This window comes from Tetrao urogallus, assembly GCF_951394365.1.
Source record: "Tetrao urogallus genome assembly, chromosome: 1".
NCBI lineage: Eukaryota > Metazoa > Chordata > Aves > Galliformes > Phasianidae > Tetrao > Tetrao urogallus.
The window spans coordinates 110,137,563-110,160,548 of record NC_136813.1 but is presented as its reverse complement, the minus strand read 5'-3'; the positions used below and the strand labels follow the sequence as shown (position 1 = coordinate 110,160,548).

The following is a 22,986-nucleotide window of genomic DNA, read 5'->3' as shown; positions in this document are numbered from 1 at the left end:
GACCAAGATCTCACTTTTTACTGACCCAAAGCTGCATTTTAGTCAATAGAAATACAGTAGCAACAAAGGGCTAAGTAAGAAATGAGTATAGACCCTGACTTCTGGATAAACAGTAGCACCACATAGTTTTGCTGTCCTTGCAATTCCAAACCACTGTGCTATCTGTTTTTTGAAACTCATCTCAATATAAGTTTCCTAAGAAACAAATTTAGGAGCATAAATGCATTAATAATAATGCAGCCTCGCTTAAGTTTGGGTTTGGATGATGAATAAGCTCTGCCCCTCAATTTGCTTACATTCACCAAACCTGTTACTAAAGCAAATCCAGAGCATTGGGGAAAGAATGAAAGATGCTGCTCCTTCTTCATTCACAGCACATATTTGCTTTCACTGAGCAATCCAGAGAACATCAGCGTCTCTGAAAATATGTTTTCTTTTTTCTCAGCTTTAAGTGGATGGCAGTTATGATAAAACCTGTCAGGGTTGCTGCTGCACCACAAACCAAATAGGCAATTCCCAGGAATGGGTTACTCCCTCCACTCCATACCATGGTTGAAAGAATCACGTATTTCTTCCCCTTGAATTTGGTAACAGGGAAGTCTGACAGAAGGATGTTAAGGATTCACTAACAAAGTTTACATTACCTCCAGGAGAAAACGTAGTACTCAAAATCCTTCCCAAGACACAGAGAAGACAGGAGATCTGTACTTGCTGCAAAAATTCCTTTAAGTGACCTGAGAAGTCTCTGCTATCTTAATCAGAAAACAAAAACCAAACAAAAACAAACAAAAAAACCCACCCAACAACAACAACAACAAAAACATCAGAAGCAGTTCCAAGTTATTTTGGATGCAATCTCAGTGTAATTCAGGAAATTCTAGGATTTTTTACTAAGAATTTCAGATTCATACTGTATGTAATGGCTACTGGGCTAACTGGATATGATCCATAATATTTTTAAGCAGCAAACAAAACTCACTTGAAAGTGAACCATTTGGGAAACTTACCGTGATGACACTCTACATATCCTCTGTGAGGGATGGTGCTCACCTTTAATGTAATATGCTCTCTACCCACATGGAGCCTTTCAGTGGAGCTACAGTGTTTAAAATCCTAACTGCTTTTGTTCAGATTGAAGAGAAACTTACAGTCACTGTAATTCCTGTGAACGAAATGAGGCCTTTAGTCAGCAAATTTCACACTGTTTGGTGTGTGAGCACTTCCTATCAGCCCACGGCTGAAATCCACCAGAGGGCTCTGCTGGCACAGGCATCCCGCACAGCTCTCACTGGCAGGGTTACCCCTGGCACATCTGTGCCCCAGTCATGGTGACTGCACAGCTGACCAGGCAAATACTGAACATTTTAGCCACCTCTTCAGATTTCCATCTTCCAGATTTATCCTCTCTGTAAAACCCACTACCTCCCCACAGAAATCAAATCCAAAGCTGGGTGCTGCCATGAGCAACAAGTCTTAATTTCATCTGCACAGGCTAGAGAAACTCCACCCTAACAGCCATCACCCTTACAGTCAGGTCTTTTCACGATGATTTAGTTTGGAGTGTTTCACTTGTTTTCTTTGCCATTTTACTATAGAAATCCCATCCACATTGCAACCACCTAATAGTTAAGGATTTCCTTGGATAATATGAAAGGATACTGTAGGAAATATGGAAAGTATAATTCCCTGCTGGGAGGCCATCAGTAAACTGCCCTTTCCGGCTGATACGACGATAAAGATTTTTGAATGTAGCAAAGGCTGATACTCGCATCCAGATAATGAAGTCTTCATTTATATATCCATTATTATTTTCATCTTCCTCATCTAACAAATACACTGGTTTATGCCAGTAAGGAGGTCTTGCTGTTCCTATGAAAAAGAAAAAAAAACAAAACAGGAAAGACATACTGTCAGGAAAAACAGGGGTCAATTACTAACTTCTTTGCCTGCTCACAACTAACACAGAATATGAGAAAAGGAAGAGAGACAAGACTGTCTATTACCACAAAATTATGTTTGGTAACACTTAGATTCCATGGATCTCAACTCAAACATGAATAAACAGCCTATGATATTTAGAATTTGCTATATGAAAATTACTTAGATAATTCATTCTCCCTGACGCAGGGAGATGTATCATACCTATTGTATCCAGCACAGCAACATCCTGATCCAGAACATGGTGCTTTTAGTCCTACTTCAATATCACAGAATTGTAGGGGGTGGAACAGACCTCCAGAGATCATCAAGTTCAACCTCCTGCAAAGCAGCCCCCCTACAGCAGGCTGCACAGGTAAGTGTCCAGGCAGGTCTTAAATATTCCCAGAGGACAATCCACAACCCTCCCTGGGCAGCCTTTAATATGGCTTAACCTAAACAAGGAGATAGCCCTAGCAAACAATTGTTGGAAATAACTACTCAAGACATAAGTCTCACTTGGCTCACAATTACCTATGGATCTGCAAAGGCAAGAAGAAGGGAAACATGACGTGCACTTTTCCTTCTTAGATGTTTTCAGTAGAAAATATTGAGACTGCATCCTTGCCTTCTCTGGACAGATTAACTGCTTCTTACAAAACCACTTTCTCCCTGTTTTGATGGTGAGTGGAAAAATAAAGGACCAATTTGGCTAAATCTGGCTTTTGCTCTCATTCACCCTCCAATGCTGCTTCTACTACCGGCTATTTCTCACAGGGGCAATTCCCTTTTCAGAATGGGAAAACTCTGCACATAGGGAGGGAGAGAGGGAAGGTGATAGCCACTGAAAAGTAAGGAATGCTAGTAGAACCATTCTTACCTGCAAATGCAGTAGAGAGATTGTGCGATTCTGGATTGCGAAATTTCACGTGTTTATCTGTCCACCAACTGTTTCCAGTCCTCAGCAGTGGTACTTGAACAACAGATGAGTTAAAATTGTAAAAAAGATCAATAGTATCTGGAGGGAATACAAGAGGCAACACATCTGAGTGAAAGACAGTTGTTCCAATGACCAGCACGACTAACAAAACAAACACTACAAAACACCTTTCAACTGAACAGAAAAAATAATAAACATAGAATGACTACAGTTGGAAACGACCTCAAAGATCATTTGGTTCCAACTCTCTCTTCTCACTACATCTCCAGCTGTTTGTTATTAGCTTATTAGCAGGGCTTGCAGTTTGCTCAGCTTTTCTTTTACTCAGCTGTTCCCTTATCTGCTAGCCTGGGTTAAAAACTGTTCTTATGGCAGGAAATAAGCCTCTGTTACAGCAGAGGGATAGAACTGAGCAAGCAGAGTGGCAATTCAGACATCACCTGCTTCTCCCACACCACCAGCCACTGGCTCCACACTGCATACTAAGGACTGATATAAAGGCAGGCTCTGAAAGATTTACCCTTAGCATTTTAAATTCTTATTATCCCTAACTCTCTGCAGAATTCTGTCCCAGTAGCCAGGACTTCTGATCCACATGGGCTACAGAGTCAGCTCCGCTGCCCTAGGTCTGAGCCCCGCCTAGTAGCTCAGATTTCCAGAGGACCAGGTGTGCACACAGGTGAAAATCAAATGGATCTGGAATTTACTACAGCTGCACTTCATAAGTCCACTGGTGTAGGTGGTTCAGCTACTTGCAGGTAGCTGCTGAACTGCCAAAAACAGATGGGGCAAACATAAAAAAGGATGAATGGGTGGAAAGAGAAGTCCATAGAAGTGTTTTTGCCTTCCTTCTACCCACAGAAATCCAATCTGAAACCTAGTCTTTGTGGCCAGGAGCTGCCTTCTAGATTTCAATCTGAACGTATTAATAGGCAGATTATGCCCTCCAGGAAACCGTATACAAGATCAAACCAATTCATGTAAGACTATGGATGCTTCCAGCATTCAAAGAACAGAATGCAAACATGCAGATCCGAAGGTCTGAACCAATGTCAAGAGCACACTGCTTCTTTCTAAGCATACTGCTGCAGGAAGGTAGAATTTGAGTTCTCCTGATGTTTTAGCAGGGAAGTATGCTGTATCTATTGTGTATACCATTGTTTCCTGTTTCATCAAGACTCAGTTCCCCAGGCCTGTTACAGAGTCACATTGAAGAGTGAAGGAAGCAGAGCACACATTCACCACAATACCAGAGTCAAACAAGACTTCTTGTGGAAGAACAACAGTTACCTTGCAATATCAGGACTCAGCTGGATTGGGACAACATCACAGTCTAAAATTGAAATTAGTAAAACAGACACAGAAAGTACTAACCATTGAACAAGCTGTTGGCAATAGCACCGCACGGAGCCATTGGTGTTCCATTTTGGTAAGCAGCGAAGGGCGCACAGTACGAGTTCTGAACCTGCAGAACGATCAGACAAAAAAACTGAGGTTTTCATTTGCCGGATTCCTCGCACTCCTTCTTCTGAAAAGTCAATGAATAATGAGGTCTCCAGTGCTTTCTGGTCACATTCAAGAAAAATCCAGATGAATGGGTCTGTAGTGGAGGAACAGCTTCCATATCACAGTAAGCAAACTTAACGTCATCTCCAAATTTTTACTGCTGCCTAGCAAACTCCAGATCACAAAAAGTCATTTGGGGATCTGCTGCTGTAATATAGCTGCAACTAAATGTATTCCAATCCAGTCCTGACTTACCTTACAATATCTTATTTTTCTTTCTTTATAATTTTGACCTGCAGTGCTTCAATGACGTAGAACAGCAGATAGAGTTAGTGATATTACTTCAGCATGGGGAAATCTTTATGTATGAATGCACGGCGTGAAAACCAAAAACCCATCTTCAATGGGTTTTCAAAAACCCCTGTTCTCTGCCCCAGCTCATGAGAAACTGCAAGTCCTCCAGTTATAGCACAGAAACATTTTCAAATAGCTTGGATAAGCTTTGTATTGATTGGCATAAAAGCTGTTGCACCTGAATGCAAACAAGCGGACCAGAAACCTGGAGAAACTGTTGCATGGAGAACATGTCTTGAGAGTTATAAGAAATATTTAATAAGAACAACAGATGATTATGGTGCAATCATCATATCTGTTGACAGGACAGTACACAGAAATGCTACTTCCAAGCAAAAAAACCCCACATTTTCTATTTACAATTTTAAAAACCTCTGTTAACATAATCACTGCAGTCTCCAATTTCCTTGTGCATGCATTGCTGCTGCAAGGGATGCTGTCTGGCCTCCTATTCAAATTTCTAAATTGCATATTTCAGAATGCTACATGATGACCTATTTCACCATGTGCCCTTTCCAGCTTCTTGTCCACCTCCAAAGCCAGATGTCATAACGAAAGACTTTGCACAACTTAATTCCCTAATCTTATAATAAAACAACAGATAAAAAGATTTTTGGCTAAGACAACTAGAAGGAAGACTGGAAGGAAATGTTTTCTGTAAATTTATTTGTAAAAGATAGCATATGTTTAATCACTATCCCTACACAAATCAGGTTTGGAAACCACAACATTGGACTGACACTTATTTATATAGTCACTTTTAACAATCATAAAAGCAGAGACTAAACACTGAAAATCTGAACCTTCCTATCATTTCCCAGAGTCATCTTAAAACGCTTACAGTTATGCTTAGTTAGATCTCCATGTAGTCAGACACACCTGGTAAAAATACTGATCTCATAATAAAGAAAAAAAACTTACATCTACATTTCGACCCAACAGTTGTTCATCACTTCTTGATAGCACATATCGACGGTGATTTTGATAGAAGTTTTGCAGGCCATAGTACATAAAGACATCACCCTAGAATTCAAGAATACCACTCTTCAATAAGGTGAGCTCAAGTAGACAGAAAGTCCTATTAACTACTGAAAAAGAGAGTGAAAGAGAGAATAATTCATACTCGCTTCTTGGTAACTACATTCTAACTAATTACCCCAGCAGATGTCGTTTATTATCTATTCTTTACCCCTTTAGTTGAAAGCTTTTGTATTTGGCACGAAATTAAACAGACTTTAAAACACCAAATGAAACCTAAAATGAAAAGGCATCATTAGTATTTTACTCAAGATGGTAATAACTGGTCCCGAAACTGCAGTGGGTATGAATTATTGAATGGAGTCGGACACCCATTTTCTACAAAAGGAAGATGCCAAAACAACTTCAAAAAAGAGCCACCAGCCTTAATTCCTGCAGATTTTTTAAAAAATAAGACTGCCTCTACTCAATTATCTAAGTCCTTTGGAAAGCTTAGTCCTGTAATTAAACAGAGAATGTTAAGCAGGCAAATATAAGCAACAAAGAGGTTTAGTAATCTATTCAAAAACCATTATCCAACTAAATAAACTGATGTCAAATGTAACTATATCTGAAGGATTACTCAGAGAATGTTAGCAACTTCTTTAGTACTGAAGCAACATAAAGCAACTTTATAATTTAATCACACTATAATACGAAGGGCTCATCTATGCAGTACTAAGTGTGAGATCCCCTCTGAAGAATAAGGCATTTTAGCAGCCTTACAACACAACCAGCAGTTCAAGACAGGAAATGAAGGATACTTCTCCCAAATGAAATTGCAGAATGCCACTGCTAGACTTGAATTGTTTCAAGGACCCTGGAGATCAACAGTGTAATCCCTGTCAAAAGGACTGCAATGGTTTACTTATGACAAGTGGTCAAAGTTACAGATTTCTTTCTCATTTAAGAGTTTAGCAGTACAGTAACAACTCCAGGCCAAGGGCTAGAGTTCTCTACTGACTCAGAGAGAGAAATCACCTCCATAGACAAACACCACTCCCTCCATCCCCAATTCCTCCTTGAAGATCTCCCGTCCAAGGGCAGAGGGATCCTGATCTGGATTATTTTTAAACACAAGCCCCAAACCAATAGCAAATGCAAAATAGTAAAATTCTGAGTATTTCATGTCCCTAAAAGCAAAAAGAAAATTCAGACAGGTGCTCTACAGAAGAAATTTAGCATATTTTATCATTCATGGACATAGCTATCAGGAAGTACTAAGCAACTTGGCTGGTTTCTGATATCCACTTACCAGCATATCTTCTGCTAGTGTGAAATTAATAGAACAGAGGCATTCACTGTTCCAATTAGAGGAATTTTCACGAAGTTTTGAACAATTTGAGCATTTATCTGAATAATCAACCTGTCAGAGAAGTGAACAAGCAGAGACATTGCATTAGCGGACATGAACACAGGAAAAGATTAGTGTTTTAGCTACAAGACCTCTCAGGGCAGTTCTAAGTGATCCTGGATTGTAACAAAACTGTTAAAATCAACAGAGATATAGAGAATCAGGACTTGACCTCAATGGAACATTCACAAATTTTATCCCTACTTAAAAGCTGCTGTAGAGTTTTCTGATTGCTGCAGAACCTCCAAATTTGCTCCTTGGCAAAGGAGTGCTGACAGAAAAACACCTGTGCAGCTTGGTCTGGCTTACCAAGTAACGCTTGACAAAAGCCCACATGAATTATGGTTCACATCAATAGTCTGGATGTAGTGCCTGAGAAATGGCTCCAACCAGGAGCAGGTTAACAGCAGCAGGTTTAACCAATTCTGCTTCCAAGAAACAGCATTCAAACGTCAGGGCTCCCTGCACTTTAATATTTTGCCCAAGCAAATATTTATCTCCTAGAGCCAAATACCAGGAGGAGGAGATAATGACATTTAGATATTACCACCCAGTGGTAATTATTTCTCAGTTACCCATTCAGAGCTTGGCTGTCATCAGTGACCATCTTTCTGAGAACTTTCACAGGACTACTGGCTGCTGGATGCGTGGAAGACATAAAACCAATGCTATCAGCTCTATCAAGGCACACAAATTCAATGCTCTTCCTCCCCCTCCCCCCAAATACAGACCATCTCTTTCTTAACATAATACCAAACACCCACTCCAAACAGACCTGGATTTCTCTGACGCTGTTTGCAGCTACTATGAGGGAGACTCCCACAGAAAGGCAAAACGCTCCCGTGAGAAAGAAAGTGGAGAGCACAGATGCCGTGGTAAGTCGGGGCTTCCATGCTGGTAGCTTCTGTTGTTTGAATGCACTGTTATCTGGACACCTGGAAGGACATGCTTCTGCTTCTTGTGAAGCAGAACTCTTCTTGTTCTTCATATCCTTCTTGTGAGAGGAAGAAACAACATACTTGTGCTGGACGGTGTGTAAGCTGAGATACAGTCTTTACTGTTGGGAAACTATATTGCTTGTTCAGATCTGCATTATGACTAGGAATTACTTATTAACTAGATCTCTCTCTTCCTCCTTTTCCACATTTGTGTATGGATTGCCACCATCAGCTTGTACCAATCAGATGATTGTGTACTCCGGTCAGTACGTCCAGATCATGCTTCCTGGAAAAGCTTATATATTTATTCCTGCCCCACAGTACAATAGCATTTGTTAAGTCTTATTCATTTGTGTGGATACTGCCAGCTATACTAGAATTTGTGTAATCTCAGATTCATCATTTCTTCTCCCTTCACTTCTATAGTTGCCTAGCTAACAGACATGGGATAAAAGAAAAGACCTATTCCAGTTCACTGGATGCCACTGAGGTGGACTGGAGGGACTGAGAGTGCTGGGTATACAACACTACTTTGTACAACCAAATAAACTTTCTTAACCTGCATTCATTGCTATTGATTAAGAAGCAATTTAAAGTTCTAAAATGCTTTGTATTGTTTAGCACAATAGGGAAATTAATTCTAAAAATGTCTCATTTGGATTCTTCCAAGATGCTGACGATTTGCCTACCTCTATTCATCTTCTTTTTCCATGCAATAAATAAATAAAAAAATAAAAGCACCCTTCTACTCACAATTACAGAAGAATCACCCACAGACAAGCTGTTTTCAACTCCAATGGACAAAAAGTAGAATATTTTTTGAAGACTTCAACAGTTTAATCACAATAAACTCTCAGTTTGCTAGACAGATACTTTAAACATAATTTATCATGTAATAACAAAAAAATAGGATTTGGCCAGCTGTAGAGCAGATGAGAGAAAAATACTTTTTTGCCAAATTGCTGAAATTCAGATATTTCCAAAGCTATTTTAAGGCAAGAACTAGCTTACCACTCCTGGGAGAGAAAGAGGTAACTGAGAATTGAATTGTACAAAGACTTTCACACTCACTTTTGCTCTTAAAAATGGCATGTAATGGTAAATCTCGTGGGTGAAAGCAATATACATTTAACTTCGCTTTTGCACTGCCTGTACAATAATAGACTACCAATAAAAAAGTACAAATAAAACTTCTGTTTTTATTATTAAAAGGAACCTCAGAATAAAGTTACACAGCACATTCTTTCTGCATCAATTATCTCTGAAAAATCAAAATTCTTAATCACCATTGACCACTTGCAGACAGGATAGAAGTAAAATGAACCTGTAAGTCACTTCCTTGTGGGTAAAACTATTAAAAGAGTCCCAGCTTCACAGATCCCTCTCTGCACAGCTTTATAATCCTCATCTCGAGTAGGTCGATTGTTTCTTTCTTTATCTAAGGAAGACAAAATTCAAAGAAAGCATCAAAGGTTACTGGTAATGCTTTAGCCAAAAACCATGATTTTATTTATTTACTCAGGTATCTTACTATAGAAATAGAAATTAAAGGAGAAGTTCCCACACAAGGTCCTTAGCTCTACAATGGTTCCATTTTCCTAGAATCACAGGATATATTGAGTTGGAAGGTACCCAACAAAGATCACTGAGTCCAACTCCCAGCCCCAAACAGCACCACTCAAAATCCAAACCCTATGTCTGAGTGCTTCCAAAAGCTCCCAGAACTCAGTCAGCTCAGTGCCCTGGGCAGGCTGTTCCATGCCCAGTGCTTTCTGGTGCAGACCCTGTCTCTCACCCCCCAGCTGCCCTCCCCCGACGCAGCTCCATGCTGTTCCCTCGGGCCCTGTTGCTGTCACACAGAGCAGAGCTCAGCGCTGCCCCTCCGCTCTCCTCATGAGGGGTTGTAGGTTGCCATGGGGCCTCTCCTCTAACGTTTACTGTGCAGTGCTAAGGTACAACAACAGCTCACACAACACAGCTACACAGTAATTGGCACAGCTGATTAAACTTGGCAGAGCAAGAGATACACCCTGGGCTGCAAGATTTCTGTAGGATTTTACAGTGTATCAAGTGTTATCAATGAGTCCAAGGGTAGTCCTGCACTGTAACAGCCACACAATGTTTGTGGCTGAGACTCCTGAATGAAACTGAGCATTCAGGTGTAACTAAGCCACATGCAAAGTACTTTGGTTTACAACACGGATACGACTGTACCTTACTGCTTATCTAAAGATCAAAAACAAATGTAAACAAGGGTAAGAACAGATGACATATTTCAGCAGGAACTGAAGATTTGCTCATCATGGCAAGCCTAGAATTTCCTTATAGCTTCATTCTTCCTGCTCGTGAATAACTTCTTTCTGAGCTTTCCTCAGGTTTATATCCTTCTGTGCAGAAGAATGTGTTGTGTAAGAAAGTCTATCTAGACTTTCTTACAAACCCTTTTGCTTTAATAAAACCTGAAACTTGCTCAGTGCTTACATTGCTTCTAGAAGGAAATAATAAACAGTTAAGCAAAATATTTGAAAACTATATGTGAATCTTACAAAAAAGTAATTTGAAGAGTTGAGACAGGTCTGTATTGTCATCAACCGCTAAAGAAAAAAACTCCAAAGAGAAAAGTTTGTCCTTTGGTCAGATTTGAAATTACACCATCAATTTTTATGTAAGCCTTTACACTGTAGTGTAATTCAAGCTCATAAAAACAGAGCCCAGTAAACTCATTCATTCGACCTTTGGTTTCTTTGTGAAATTACTTCCTTCTCTCCTTTGTTTGCTTAGGATGAATGCAATGAAAGATAGAAAAACAGAAAAAAGAATCTAACAGCATTAATGAATGAGATGTAGAGGCAACTGAAAGAGCACTGGTCATCCATTCAGTGAATACATTGGGATACAGGACTGTCATGGGGAAGGATTCATGTATTTCTAAACATACATACACATTTCAGATTACACCACTCTGTATATTATTCTCCACTGAAGATGAAATGAAGACAGGAACAGCAAGTAGTTTGCACCTTCAAAATGAAGCAATGGATTTTCCCATGAGTAGACAAGAGGTACGTATTCTTCCAGCTGTTCCTGTTTTCTGCACATTTCATTATGCAGACAAGTATAACTACACAAAAATTTAGCACTGTAACACCTTAAACATATAAAGATATTACTGACAAAACAAGATTTGCAATGGAAACGTGTCACAATGCCTTTTCTCCAATTCTAAAGCACAATTTTGCCTCCACAATTGATTTAGGATAAAGAAAAATAGAACACTGAATTGCCAATTTTCATGCTGGTGGAACTAAAAATCACCTCTTCGAGTAAACATATGACTATTATTATCATGCATTTGACAATACTTCTAAAGATGAAAGAGTAAGATCCGCTGCTTACTGAGACTGCAGTTTGTATTTTAAGTTTGCAAGCTGCTAAACATACCACTGTCTTCTACTGCATTAAGGTGCGCTATTTCAAAAACATTAGCTGGATATTTTTTATTACGGATATTTCTTAAAAATAACTTTCAGGAATCTACGTGCTGTCTCCAGCAGGAAAAAAAAAGCTGTAAGGTACTCCACTTACATCGCCCAACATGTCAAAAATCTTTGTTTTAACTGAGGCAAGGGCAGATCTGAAGACTTTGCTGTAATCACATTCACTATTCTGTAACCAAATATAAAGGACCTATCCTTAGGTTAACACTATGTCCAAAAGTGTAAGATTCTTTCTTGGTTTTATCTGAAACTAAGCCTGCATATTGACTTCTATAATTTCATTGATGGTCATTTTCCCTTAACAAAATAGAGCCGAAGTCAATTTGACCTGTATTCCTAGGCAGACATGCCAAAATGCTGTGATGCCTCCTACAGAGAGCTGAACAAGATGTTTCAAACTTGCAATATCCCCAAATCAAATGTTAACAATATAATATTTATTTATTTTTCAATGGATCACCTGTAGGATACTGTGCGTATATTTATTTCAGCTGACTCGCAAAAATCTGTCCCAGTGGCAGCAGCACTTGTGCTACTATCCTGAGGTAACATGCCTGTGAATGCAGGTTCTCTGGTGCTAAAAAACTTACAAATAAGTGCTAGCGCTGTACAAAAGATTCTCAAGCATTTACCACAAGAGGGAGCCTCCTTGCCTCAGTATGCAAAGCTGTTCTTTTCCCTGCTTCATTTTGGCAGTGTGTTTTTTGCAGGGTGCTTTATCCAAGATTATTAGAAAGTTGCATCTTTGTGTGTGGGGAGGGACTATAAAATACGGCACATTCAAAGATATAGGCAGGTGCAGAGTAGGAGTAAAGACTGACCATTTATTTCACTTGTGAAACAGCTTCCTATCTACATGTAAGGAAGCCTTTTCCCAGTATGGAATGCATATCAGCCTGTGAAAATGTATAGTGAAATGGGAGCTCTCTAGCAGAGACCACTAGAGCAATCCACCTCTTTCTGCTGGACAGACACCAGCTGATGGCCCACAGCATATGGTAAGCATATCTTGTCATAGCAATTAATGTGGAAGTTGGATTACAGAATTAAAAAGCATGGGGAGCTATCTTAAAAAAGAGTCTACAAATAATGGATGGTTCTACATAGTTTGCAACCTACCTCTTTCCAAAAAAGGAAAGAAAAAAAAAAAAAAAAGAAAACTAACTATACAAAGTTATTTTACTCTCAGAGACCAATAAATGCCATCCAAAGCTGTATTTAGTTTTTGTGGAAACTTTTTTTTGCATGAAGTCCTCTTACTGAATTTCCCAGGAACAGGCAGAACAACTATTTAGCATAAACAGCAGAAATTCACAGCACAGCTGTATTAGTCACAGCTGTGACCTGTAACAACAACAACAACAAAAGAAACCAACTTCCTCAAGAGGTAATTTTGAGATCCGAGAGTACAGATTTTCAAGTGAAACAGTGACTTGTTTTTGCATTCCTAGACTGCTAAGTCTGCTTTACAGAAATAAATCCTTACTGACCAAGGCACTAGAATCAAAAGCACTGAGTACACAGAATATTATATATACAGGTGCTCCTACAATACCTCAGGGATATCCATCATTCTCCTTAGTTTCTGATCTCTCCAGTTCCAATCCAGAATAATATATTTTGTGGAGTTCAAACATAGGCCATCTAAAAAAGACAACATAGCATGTGCTTATCAAAATTATTTTTTATGTTTTACATCTTTTGCTGTCTATTCCCACAGAAACTAATCTTTGAACACTACATTTGTGCTTGGAAAACTAATGCAGTGACACTGCAAACTCCTTTAACCACATAATCCTATGCCTTTTTGAAAGATAAACACAAAAGCAGAACTGTTGCCAGGCTTGTCAGGAGCTAACATCCTGCCAGCACATAATTCCTCAAGCTTCCTCTTGATGAAACCACAAGAGTTGAATTTCCACAGCTTATGAGGAGCTGGTAAGTTACAAGGACCTTAGCCTGAAAAATCTTATTAATGTGAATTGATGGTGTTTAGGAATTTACAGGATCAAGTGCTATGCGAATGTGAGTCAGGTCAGTGGTGCTGTTGAAGGATTCATTCATTCTCCAAACAAATTCTGTTGAAGGAAGAAGGTCCTTTGTGAACCTGCCCTCCAGTAGTTCTCCTATTTTTCCCTGGTCTTCTACATGCTGTCCACAGTTCTTCATATCGCTTTTTACTCCTCTTCATTTTTCAGTGACCTAGCACTGCAACACTAAGGTGTCAAAAAAGGATTAGACACCTTGTGTCCCTACATGAGTTACATAGTAATATGCCAAAGTGTTGAACAGCAACAATTTAACATTGGTGAAGGACATAGCAAAAAAAAAAAAAAAAAAAAAAAAAAAAGCTATTCCTGTACCCCACTGGAAGGAGCTTTAGAGTTCAAATCTACAGACAGACCCTAACCAAGAAATCATAGTTGGGGAAAGGCAGTGCTTAGAAAGAGAAATGGAAAGAATCGCCTTATCTTGTCATTTTTGTTTGTTTTAATTTGTGCATGTGGTGTCTACTGAGTAAGTAAAACTGGAAAGAGAAAAGGACATTTATATATTTGATTTTATCATGCACAAATCATAACTAAAATCAGCAAGCAGATCTTGTCCACCCCATACAAAAATTTATGCTGAGCTCAGAGTGACATTATGATACAACGACTTCTGCCATTACTTCCTTTTGATTTACTTGCAGTGTTTGGTTTCCTGGAACTTTAAATCTTACATGATGGTTTTGCAATCATTTTCAAGTCAGCATAAATCAGTATTCCTGCCAAAGGAGGAAGTCCTCCACCTTAGCCTGTTCATTACCTGATTTTGTGTGCATGCTGGTTTTGTTTTAATTGGGATCAGTTCTAATTGGGATCAGGTCACTGAGCTGCCAAACATACCCTTGTGCTAGAACAAGAGACAGGATGGGGTGACTAAGTGGGTACTGATTGTGTGAGAGGCACTATTTTGCCCTTCTCTTGTAACACTGATTTATTCCAGCTTAAAGTGTTTATTAAATCAACTGTTATTAACTGACCTCATTCTGACTGACACAGAAGAGGAAAAGCAAAACTGCAGAGCTTAGTTCCTAAATCTATGGACTCATACCAACCTAAGCCCTTCAAAAGCTAAGTCTCACTTCCTCTGAGATCAAGTGTAGGATAACCCGTTGATAAAATCCTCGTTTTTCTCCTACCTTGCTCCAGCAGTGCTTTTATCCTCCCAGGAGTTCCAACTCCAATGTGGAACACACCTTTCTCCAACATATTCATCTGTTCTTTTATCTGATTTGAAGAAAGACAAACCACAGTGAAACCACAATTGTTTCAAATTTCTTCTCAAAGAACATCTCCAGGCTGGAAATAAATCCAAGATTATGCAGCATCTCTTTCTAGACTACTATCAAGTAACAAATGCTATTCATTTATCAAGCTATCAAGCTGTCAAGTTGATCTTCTGGGGAGAGCATAACAGTCAGCAGGGCATCACAGTTCTTCATAATATTTTCAGTTTTGAATAACTGCAATTGCACCAACTATTTCTGGAAGTGAGAACAGTAGGTTTTCTTCTGTATTTAAACAAATTCTCTGTAAATATTTGGGAAACTGACAAATCTGACTTAGATAAAAACTCCCTCAAGATGATGACATTGGAAAAAATGAAATAAAGCAAGTGACATTTGTGTTTGACAGTATTTATATCAAAGGCTAAATTTCCACTTATTACTTCCCATATTCCCACAGTTTGTGCTTTCCAGCACGTATGAATACTGGATAACTAGACAATTTCATCAGCATGTGCAAATGTGGATGCTTTTACAAATGCGTGAGTCTTCGATTTAAACAGGTAAAATACATTTGAATGAGCATGTCACAGCAATGTGGAATATCTTTAACACATAGCAAATGAATAAACATCTGCACGGGATTTTGCCAGAATTACTGGAGATGGTATTTGGCTAGATTTCTCCAAGAATCAAAACCTGAAGAAAGAAACGCTAAAATGAAAGGCACTGTTGTTAAATGTATTAAAAACATGGTTTGACACTAGCTAGTTGTTCAGTTCTTCTGTCACTTTTGCAGCTTTCTTACCTTTATGTGCTTTGCAAACAATTTCAGAACTCTGCAGTCGCCTTTAAATACTGTCATTGACCTAGAAATAAAAAGAAAAAGAAGAAGGAAATGCAAGTATCAGGGCTGAGATTAAGACCACACAGGAGGAAAACAAAACTAGCCAGGATTTCTCAACATACTTGAGAGACACAGTTCCCCCAGTGACCCACGCTAGTACTCTGAACACTACGTATGGTCTCCCTTCACTATTTGCAGTGATAAACAACTGGACAAATACAATAGCAGATATCACTAGAGGGCAATATTGCTCAGATAGCTTCTCAGATAATGTTGAATAGTTACAGCTTGTGCTTCCACAACTAACAGTTCAAAACTGACTAATCATCAAATTGTAATTAAAAACTGCTCTGTTACTGACATATAGGCATCAACAAACATATGCATGCAGGCAAAGGAAAGAGCTGTGTGTGTATGGATGAATGTACATTTTACAAAATCTTCCTGAAGCATGGCTACTGGGAAAACCTAGCCTGCCACATATTTTCCTGATCAGATTGTCCAAATTCCAGAGGACCAAAACTCATTAGTCTGAAAACTTGACTTATTCTTTTGATGCTCTATTTGAGTATGCACTAAGAACTCCATGTTCCGTATTAGTCAAGGAGGGGACTATACAGTCAGTATTTATGGAATGTCATTTAAGACACTTTCTCTGCATGCTTTTTGTGGTGAGCCAAGTTTTCAAACTTTCGTGCAAGGCTAAAGGTTATATACAAATATACAGACAAACCACTCAGATTCTAATATCTGCATACAGGAGCTGAGCACTACAGGCACATCTACGACATCAATGCTTTTAAGTGCAGCATAAACTTCTCAACTCTTGCTTGTATGTTGTACAGAAAGATAATCTTAGGAAGCAAGGTCAAGACACAGTTGACAGTCACGAAATCTCCAAGGTATACGTTAATTCATCAAGTCTTTTGGAATGAATAGGGGAGGAGAGAGAGGAAAAAGGAGACATGGACACAGATACGGAGGCACTCAGGCCAGACATACACATTGCCATTTGAGGCTATGCAATGCTTTGTTTCATTGCTTTTGGTGCTATCAGCATCATGGCCTTACAGTCATGACTTCTACTGCTGATTAGGACGCCTTGTGGGTTTACTTTGTTCCCACGTATAACACGTTGCGTGTTCCTCCCAGATTGGTTACACTTCAGTTTTGTTTTTCAACAGAAACAGTGCTTCCATGCAACTGAACTACTAAGTGTTACTTTAGGCTAAAACCAAACACCGCACTCCCACAGTTTAAAGCAGCAAGGGATATTGCATCAGTTTCAGTCAGTGAATTTGTTGGCTAGCAAAGAACAGTGTCCCAGTTTTGCCTTTATGTATGTGGTTCCAAGACAAAACCTCTGACTGACAGCCAACCTCAGCAAAACGTTTGCTATCAACATACTTCATGAGTTCCAAGGAACGAAGGGCAGAACTGCAGATAACCAGCATCACCACTGACTTCTTCTCATTGTGGTTTTTACGGAATTTTGCCCACTTAGGACAGACTGTAATGAAAAAGGCCACATACACAGTCAGAGAAAGTACTACTTATATACATGCCACAATTTTATATTACAAGAGTACATGATGAATGGTAGCCAGCAACAAGAACACACATGCTGACTCCTATGAGGTCTGGATCTCTGGCAACACTTTTACATTTAGTCATGGCTGAGAAACTGGAAAATAAAACACCCAAGATAGATAAAATACAGATATGTTATAATGCTGAACAAATTAGACAGCATTAAAAATAAATATTTGGTTAGGTGACATGCCCACTGTCTTCATTTGACACATATGGTAATTTGTACCAGGTAAAACCAATTGAAACATTTACCAAACCAGGAGTTCTTTACAAGAGAGAAAATAATTCTCTTGGTTCAAGTAAGGAGGCAGTGGCAAAACTATTACTGTAAGATAATACATATCTACTCAAGAAGCCACAACAAACAACTTACAACAAAAAATATGACAAATAGTTTGAAGAAACTCTAAAACATTTAGGTCCAAAACAAGAGTTATTTTGTAAAAAAAACAAAACAAAACACCTCTCATAGAACAAACAAGCAAACAAATGAAAAAAAAAAAAAAAGTCACCACCCTGGAAATTATTAATGACACATTATTAAAAATATTTGAGAGTGCAGATAAAAGCTGTAATAATAGCACATAAATAATGTTTTTCATACAACTTTCATTTCATCCAGACCAACTTACTTTCTTTCAGGTATGAAGAAAAACTGTGGGTGAGGTCATTGGCTGGCAAAAAGCAAGAATCTGAAAACATAAAGGAGAAAATATTTTTGTTGATGTATTTTTAACAACAGAAAAATAGAGCTTAAATGTGTGCAACACAGTTATTAGTTAGTTACATTGATGAAATCATATGCATGTTAAAATTCATCATCAATAAATTACTTTTTGTGAAAAAAGACTCAAGAACTCCTCATTTTACTGAGGCTTTAAATTGGGTAAGTCAACAAGGGTAACACCTTACCACCCATTTACAATTCCTCCATTTTATCCTACCATTAAATTCTGAACACAGGGCTGCCTAAGGGTGATCACATGCTTTAAAACAATTTTCCATATTTTTTTCTTTTTTACCACAATGAAGCAAAGGTTTTAGCCAAATGTGTAAATGCAAGAACCTACCAATAAGTGAGATACTGGCCACTCATCCTTCAGTGAGCTGGCTTTACTTTCTGGTCTTGCATATTGTGGCAATTTACCTATAAGTACTAGCCATAATAGTAGCACCTATATTGCATTGTGACTCCTGTTTTCATTGCCCATGGATTGCCTATCTTTTACCTATGCCATTAGGAAGTAAATCTGAAAAGGACCATAGATGACAGACATGTTATTTGCCTTTAAGGTCTGTTATAGGGGCAACAAAAAAAGACAACGTCCCAACTAAGGTAGTCAGGAAAGTCCTTTTCTCTAGTGCCTATATAGAGAAAGTAGGTTCTTAAAAAGTTGATTCAAAGTAGATGGCCTGAAAACTTGCCATGGCTGCTATAGGTCTTTTGCCTAATGGAACAATATTCTCCCTCATAGCATTAACAACCCCATCTTTGGGGACTCACATATTTGCTGCCATTTTGCATGAAGCACTGCACCTCAGAGTGCCTCTCTCTGGAATGAGATGTTTGCTGATTCATTTTAACTAAATTAAAGAGGTTTCCCTACACATGCTATTTACCTTCATGTGGATGGCACATTGTGCTAATGCTGGCACTGTCAGTCCATGGTTTCTACCAGAACAGAGAGTGTGACAAACTTGGCTTGCAGCTGGAGTCTGCCTGTATAGTTTCTTGAGAATAACCACTTTCCATCACTATATCCTTCATTTAATTGGTGTTGTCTTGCCAAAAACTTCTATTTTTCCCCAATCCTTTCTATTAAAACCAAAGATTGACATTTACTGGGGCTTCAGCTCCAAAGGAAGTTGAATGTGTACAACTGAAGCATCAACAGCTGATTTAATTTTTAAATTATGTCTAAAAGATGCTTGTGATGCTGGTGGGGAAGGGCAAAGACTGGTAGAGTATCATAAACATTTGTTGGTAAGAGGAGAACTGTAATCACCCACCATAGTCCTTTTCCCTGGTGGACAAAATACATTAGCTGTTGTTTTGCTGTTCTGAATACACTGACACTATTGACTAAACAATTCAGAAGGTGTTTTCTAAAGCATACGAGCATCAGTTACTGACTTTTCATCAACACTCCAGCAAAACTGAGTATTAACAACTTTTATTTAAAATTTCAGAAAGGGGGGAAAAAATCCACAGCTTCAGCATGCAGCAAGAGATCATGCTGCCTATAAGCCCGACCTTCTGCACTGTGTCAGTTAACAAGAACACACAACTCTAAGTAGTTGCTTATTTGCTCAGTGCTTTGACGTGAATGACTTGACAGCTGTAGAAGTTTAGTGAACTGCTTGGCTTCTCAGCCTCCAACTCCCAGCACAAAAAGAAAGATTAAAAAATCCCCATCCAACCCAAGAGCCATGTGGAAATGGATCACTTCACTAACCTAAACACCTCTTTCAATAAGAAAGAAACCATAGCAATTTATTATTTGCTAAACCTCTACATGCCTAGAAATATTTAACATAAGCTTTTGAAAGCAATCTACATGGGACTTCTCCAGGTTTTCTTGATTCAATAAGAAAGCTGAACCTGGCCCAAAGAAATAAGGAAAGGTCAACATAGACTCGTGATCCTAAAGAGAAGCATATTTATTAGAAAGCCAAGCTTAAACATTAAAAGAGAGAAAGCACTGCTGGGCTAGAAGGGTACTAGTTTAGGGATAGGTCACCTACAGTTCAAGAAGTATTAATACGTGCAGATTTGTTGATGCAGATGTTGATGATGCAGACAGTTTGTTCTTCACATGCACTCTCAACAAATAATGGAATAGCACCTAGAAAATGACAGTGCCTCTTCATCTCTAGAGTAGGAGGCAGAGAACATTGCCTTAATCTCTAATGCAATCTCAAGCTGACAGACAGAAGCTACCCCTGCTCTCTCCTGCTTTGACTTTTCTGTCATTAGCTTTGAACTGGAGACAGAGTAAAGGAAACCAAGAGGGTCAGAGTCATGGTTAAAACTTGTTCGTTTTCAACTTGGATCAAAACTACCACCTTTCTTTTCCATGCCACTCCTTGAAAATCCATTGTGTTCAATATTTCATAACCATACCAGAATCACGTTTTGTTATTTCTTTGTCTACTCCTCTCAGTCTTCCTATTACACATCTGGGTAGACGTGTATAATCCCAGAAATGAAATATATTTTCACAGTCTTTCTCAACCAGCATCATGGAACATACTAATTAGGAATCACACAATTTCTAGTAGAAAAGCAAGCTTCTAAAATTAGTACCTTTTTATAATAAGACACATTCTTACTCGGATTTGTTTCAAAGAAATTAATGCCTCTTCTTAGAAGCAAAGTAATAAATGGTATATACAAACATTTCAATAAAAGATTACATCTCACAAGGCTTGTCCCAAAAGTCTCCTTTTTTCCTACAGAAAAACAACTTATTAGTGTCATGGAAAAAAAAATACACATACATACATATACATATATATATATATATATATATATATATATATATACACACATATATAATATAGGACAAGTTACCTGGCAGCTTTAATTCCTCTATTTCAATCACTGAACGTTTTGTACCAAAATGCTGACTAAGCAGATTCTGTAGATCCTCAGGGACACCAGGTTTTGGAGGAGATTTTTCCAGAACATCAGAAATTTTCTTCTAAAAAGACAAATAATAACGTATGTTATATCTACCATATCTGCTCTTAGCATAGATAACAACATTGTAAATAAACATATGTAAATTCTTCCATAACTTCATACAGTGAATTGCATTAACAAAAGCCTGACTAGAAAAAGGTCTTCTAACAGGACATGATTCCCACTGTCTTTAGGGATAACACAGACTTTAGGATAAAGCTCAGACACTTGGACACAATGGCCTGGGACCCTGAAGACAGAAACTCTTGTTCACTTACCTAAAACATTGCTGTAACAAAAACATAACTGAAAAACACTTTTGTGGGTTTTGCTGTTGAAGCAGTTCGAAAATTGAGTTTTCTCATCATTTGTTTTAATTTATTGTCCTTAAAGCACTAATCATAGGAATCAAATAATACCTTAAGACAGCTATATTTTAAGTTAAACAGGGTAACTATCCATCTCTTTGGGAAGAGAAGATGGTTAACTAGATTCACAATATACATTATCACAAAACCCATAACAAAAATGAGTTTAAAGCTCACCAAACCAGAAATCAAGCAGAAGGAGTTCAGCAGCTGTTTTACTCTCCCAAAACGCCTGATTTTTCAAACCTAACTAGTATTTTGAGCTTGGAGAAGAGTTCATAACAATTATGTTTTATGCCTTAGAATGTTAGCAAGTTCACTAAAAAGAAACTGCTATCACATTTTTTAACATAACTAAATTGGATGATAAAGGGAGAACAGCCCAGGATACCCATTATCTGAATGATCTGTCAGCATTTAAGAATACAGCAGATTTTCAAGGATAGAGACATTCTGGAGAGAACAGCATGGATCTGAAGCCTTTCTTATCCTCACTGAGAAATTAGTCATTTGTGAAAGGACAGCTTGCAGTTTCTCAGCTGCACAAGCTAAACTGAACTTGCTGTCATATAGATGAGTGGGAGTATAAGCCTGGAAGTGAAGAGCAGAAGGACAGCATGCTTACAACAGAGCATCTGTGAGGAAAAGTGATCCTGCAGTGAGACAAAGTGGGCTTGGAACCACTTTTAGCAGCTGTGGAGGGGTGGTGGGTCACTGCAAGGCTTATATTCTTCTAGGTTGACCTTTGGTGTGGTCCAAAGGTTGATCTATGGTAACTGGAAGACTCTCCTGTGGACTTCCAGCTGGTTGGCTTCTCTGGTACCTGAATCTGCAGTATTCTTTCTCAAGCTTCACCACCATTTGACACTCACATTTTTCTGCCTTGCAACAATTGCCTCTCCCAAGCATGGCCACAGGTCACCTACAGAACACGCAGCTATTGCATGAGGTCCACAAATGAGCTCCTTCTTCGTTATTCCTACCAAATATAAAAGGCAGAGTCCTAAGGAGAAATGCTCTTCTCCAGCTCCAGATTGTTCAGTGACCTGCATTTGGGAATCATTGGTTTAGCAGACAATAACACAGAAGTGCTGGGCTCATTTCACTTGGTAACTCAGTGTAAGCTGTCACTCCTCAGGACCATTATGTCATTTACTGGGCCACTTGATTCCTCCAAAAAAATTATGGTACTCTTGAGAGGAGAAGCCTGATACTAATGAGAAAGTCCATAAGAGTAAGGACACCTGAACAAACTCTCTTCCTTTGAGGAGAGCTATGGGGAAATGGTCCTAACACAGGAAGTTTTACTATTTTTCTTCCAATTTGTTCCAGATGCTTAAAAGCAAAGGTGTTTTTTGTGTTTCTCTTTTTTCTTTCTTTTTTTGTTTGTTTCCCCCCTCCCCTCCTTTTATTTAGTGAGAAGAGTTTGATGGGAAACAATGGATCAATCTGACAAATATTTCCTGATGCATTTGCTAACAGGCTGTGTACATCATTTCAGAGGCCTAGCCTCAGTGAAACTAAAGATGTAACCAAATGCTTGTTGTTTGCCTAGGAACGGGGTCTTTTTCCTAGGGCTGCTGCACCATTCTCTGGTGGAATGCTTTCACTTGGCAGAAGTGGATCAAGCTCCATGGTCACTTCTGTCAGAGCTGCTTTGAAGGCTAAATTCAACTCTGCCCATTCACCGGCTGATTAA

At 38.7% G+C, this 22,986-nt stretch overlaps 2 protein-coding genes across 3 annotated transcripts in view; both read right to left on the bottom strand.

Moving 5' to 3' along the window:
- Positions 1 to 409: 409 nt before the first annotated feature.
- On the bottom strand, positions 410 to 8,076 carry LOC306957902 (cell cycle control protein 50C-like; the record flags this gene model as incomplete). The annotated part of the gene is made up of 7 exons (XM_079549252.1): positions 410 to 600; positions 1,660 to 1,869; positions 2,798 to 2,935; positions 4,232 to 4,322; positions 5,639 to 5,740; positions 6,990 to 7,100; positions 7,864 to 8,076. 7 exons carry the CDS (start codon positions 8,074 to 8,076, stop codon positions 410 to 412), a joined length of 1,056 nt encoding a protein of 351 aa, XP_079405378.1.
- Positions 8,077 to 9,380: 1,304 nt separating this feature from the next.
- CMSS1 (cms1 ribosomal small subunit homolog) overlaps positions 9,381 to 22,986 on the bottom strand; it is a gene marked incomplete at both ends in the record, with an annotated part of 228,109 nt that continues 214,503 nt past the window's right edge. For both annotated transcript variants that reach the window (XM_079546699.1, XM_079546700.1), the window contains 7 exons: positions 9,381 to 9,464; positions 13,079 to 13,167; positions 14,708 to 14,795; positions 15,603 to 15,663; positions 17,049 to 17,151; positions 17,867 to 17,926; positions 20,809 to 20,938. In XM_079546699.1, the coding sequence (XP_079402825.1) occupies positions 9,381 to 9,464; positions 13,079 to 13,167; positions 14,708 to 14,795; positions 15,603 to 15,663; positions 17,049 to 17,151; positions 17,867 to 17,926; positions 20,809 to 20,938 (615 nt within the window). The remainder of the gene's footprint in view (positions 9,465 to 13,078; positions 13,168 to 14,707; positions 14,796 to 15,602; positions 15,664 to 17,048; positions 17,152 to 17,866; positions 17,927 to 20,808; positions 20,939 to 22,986) is intronic.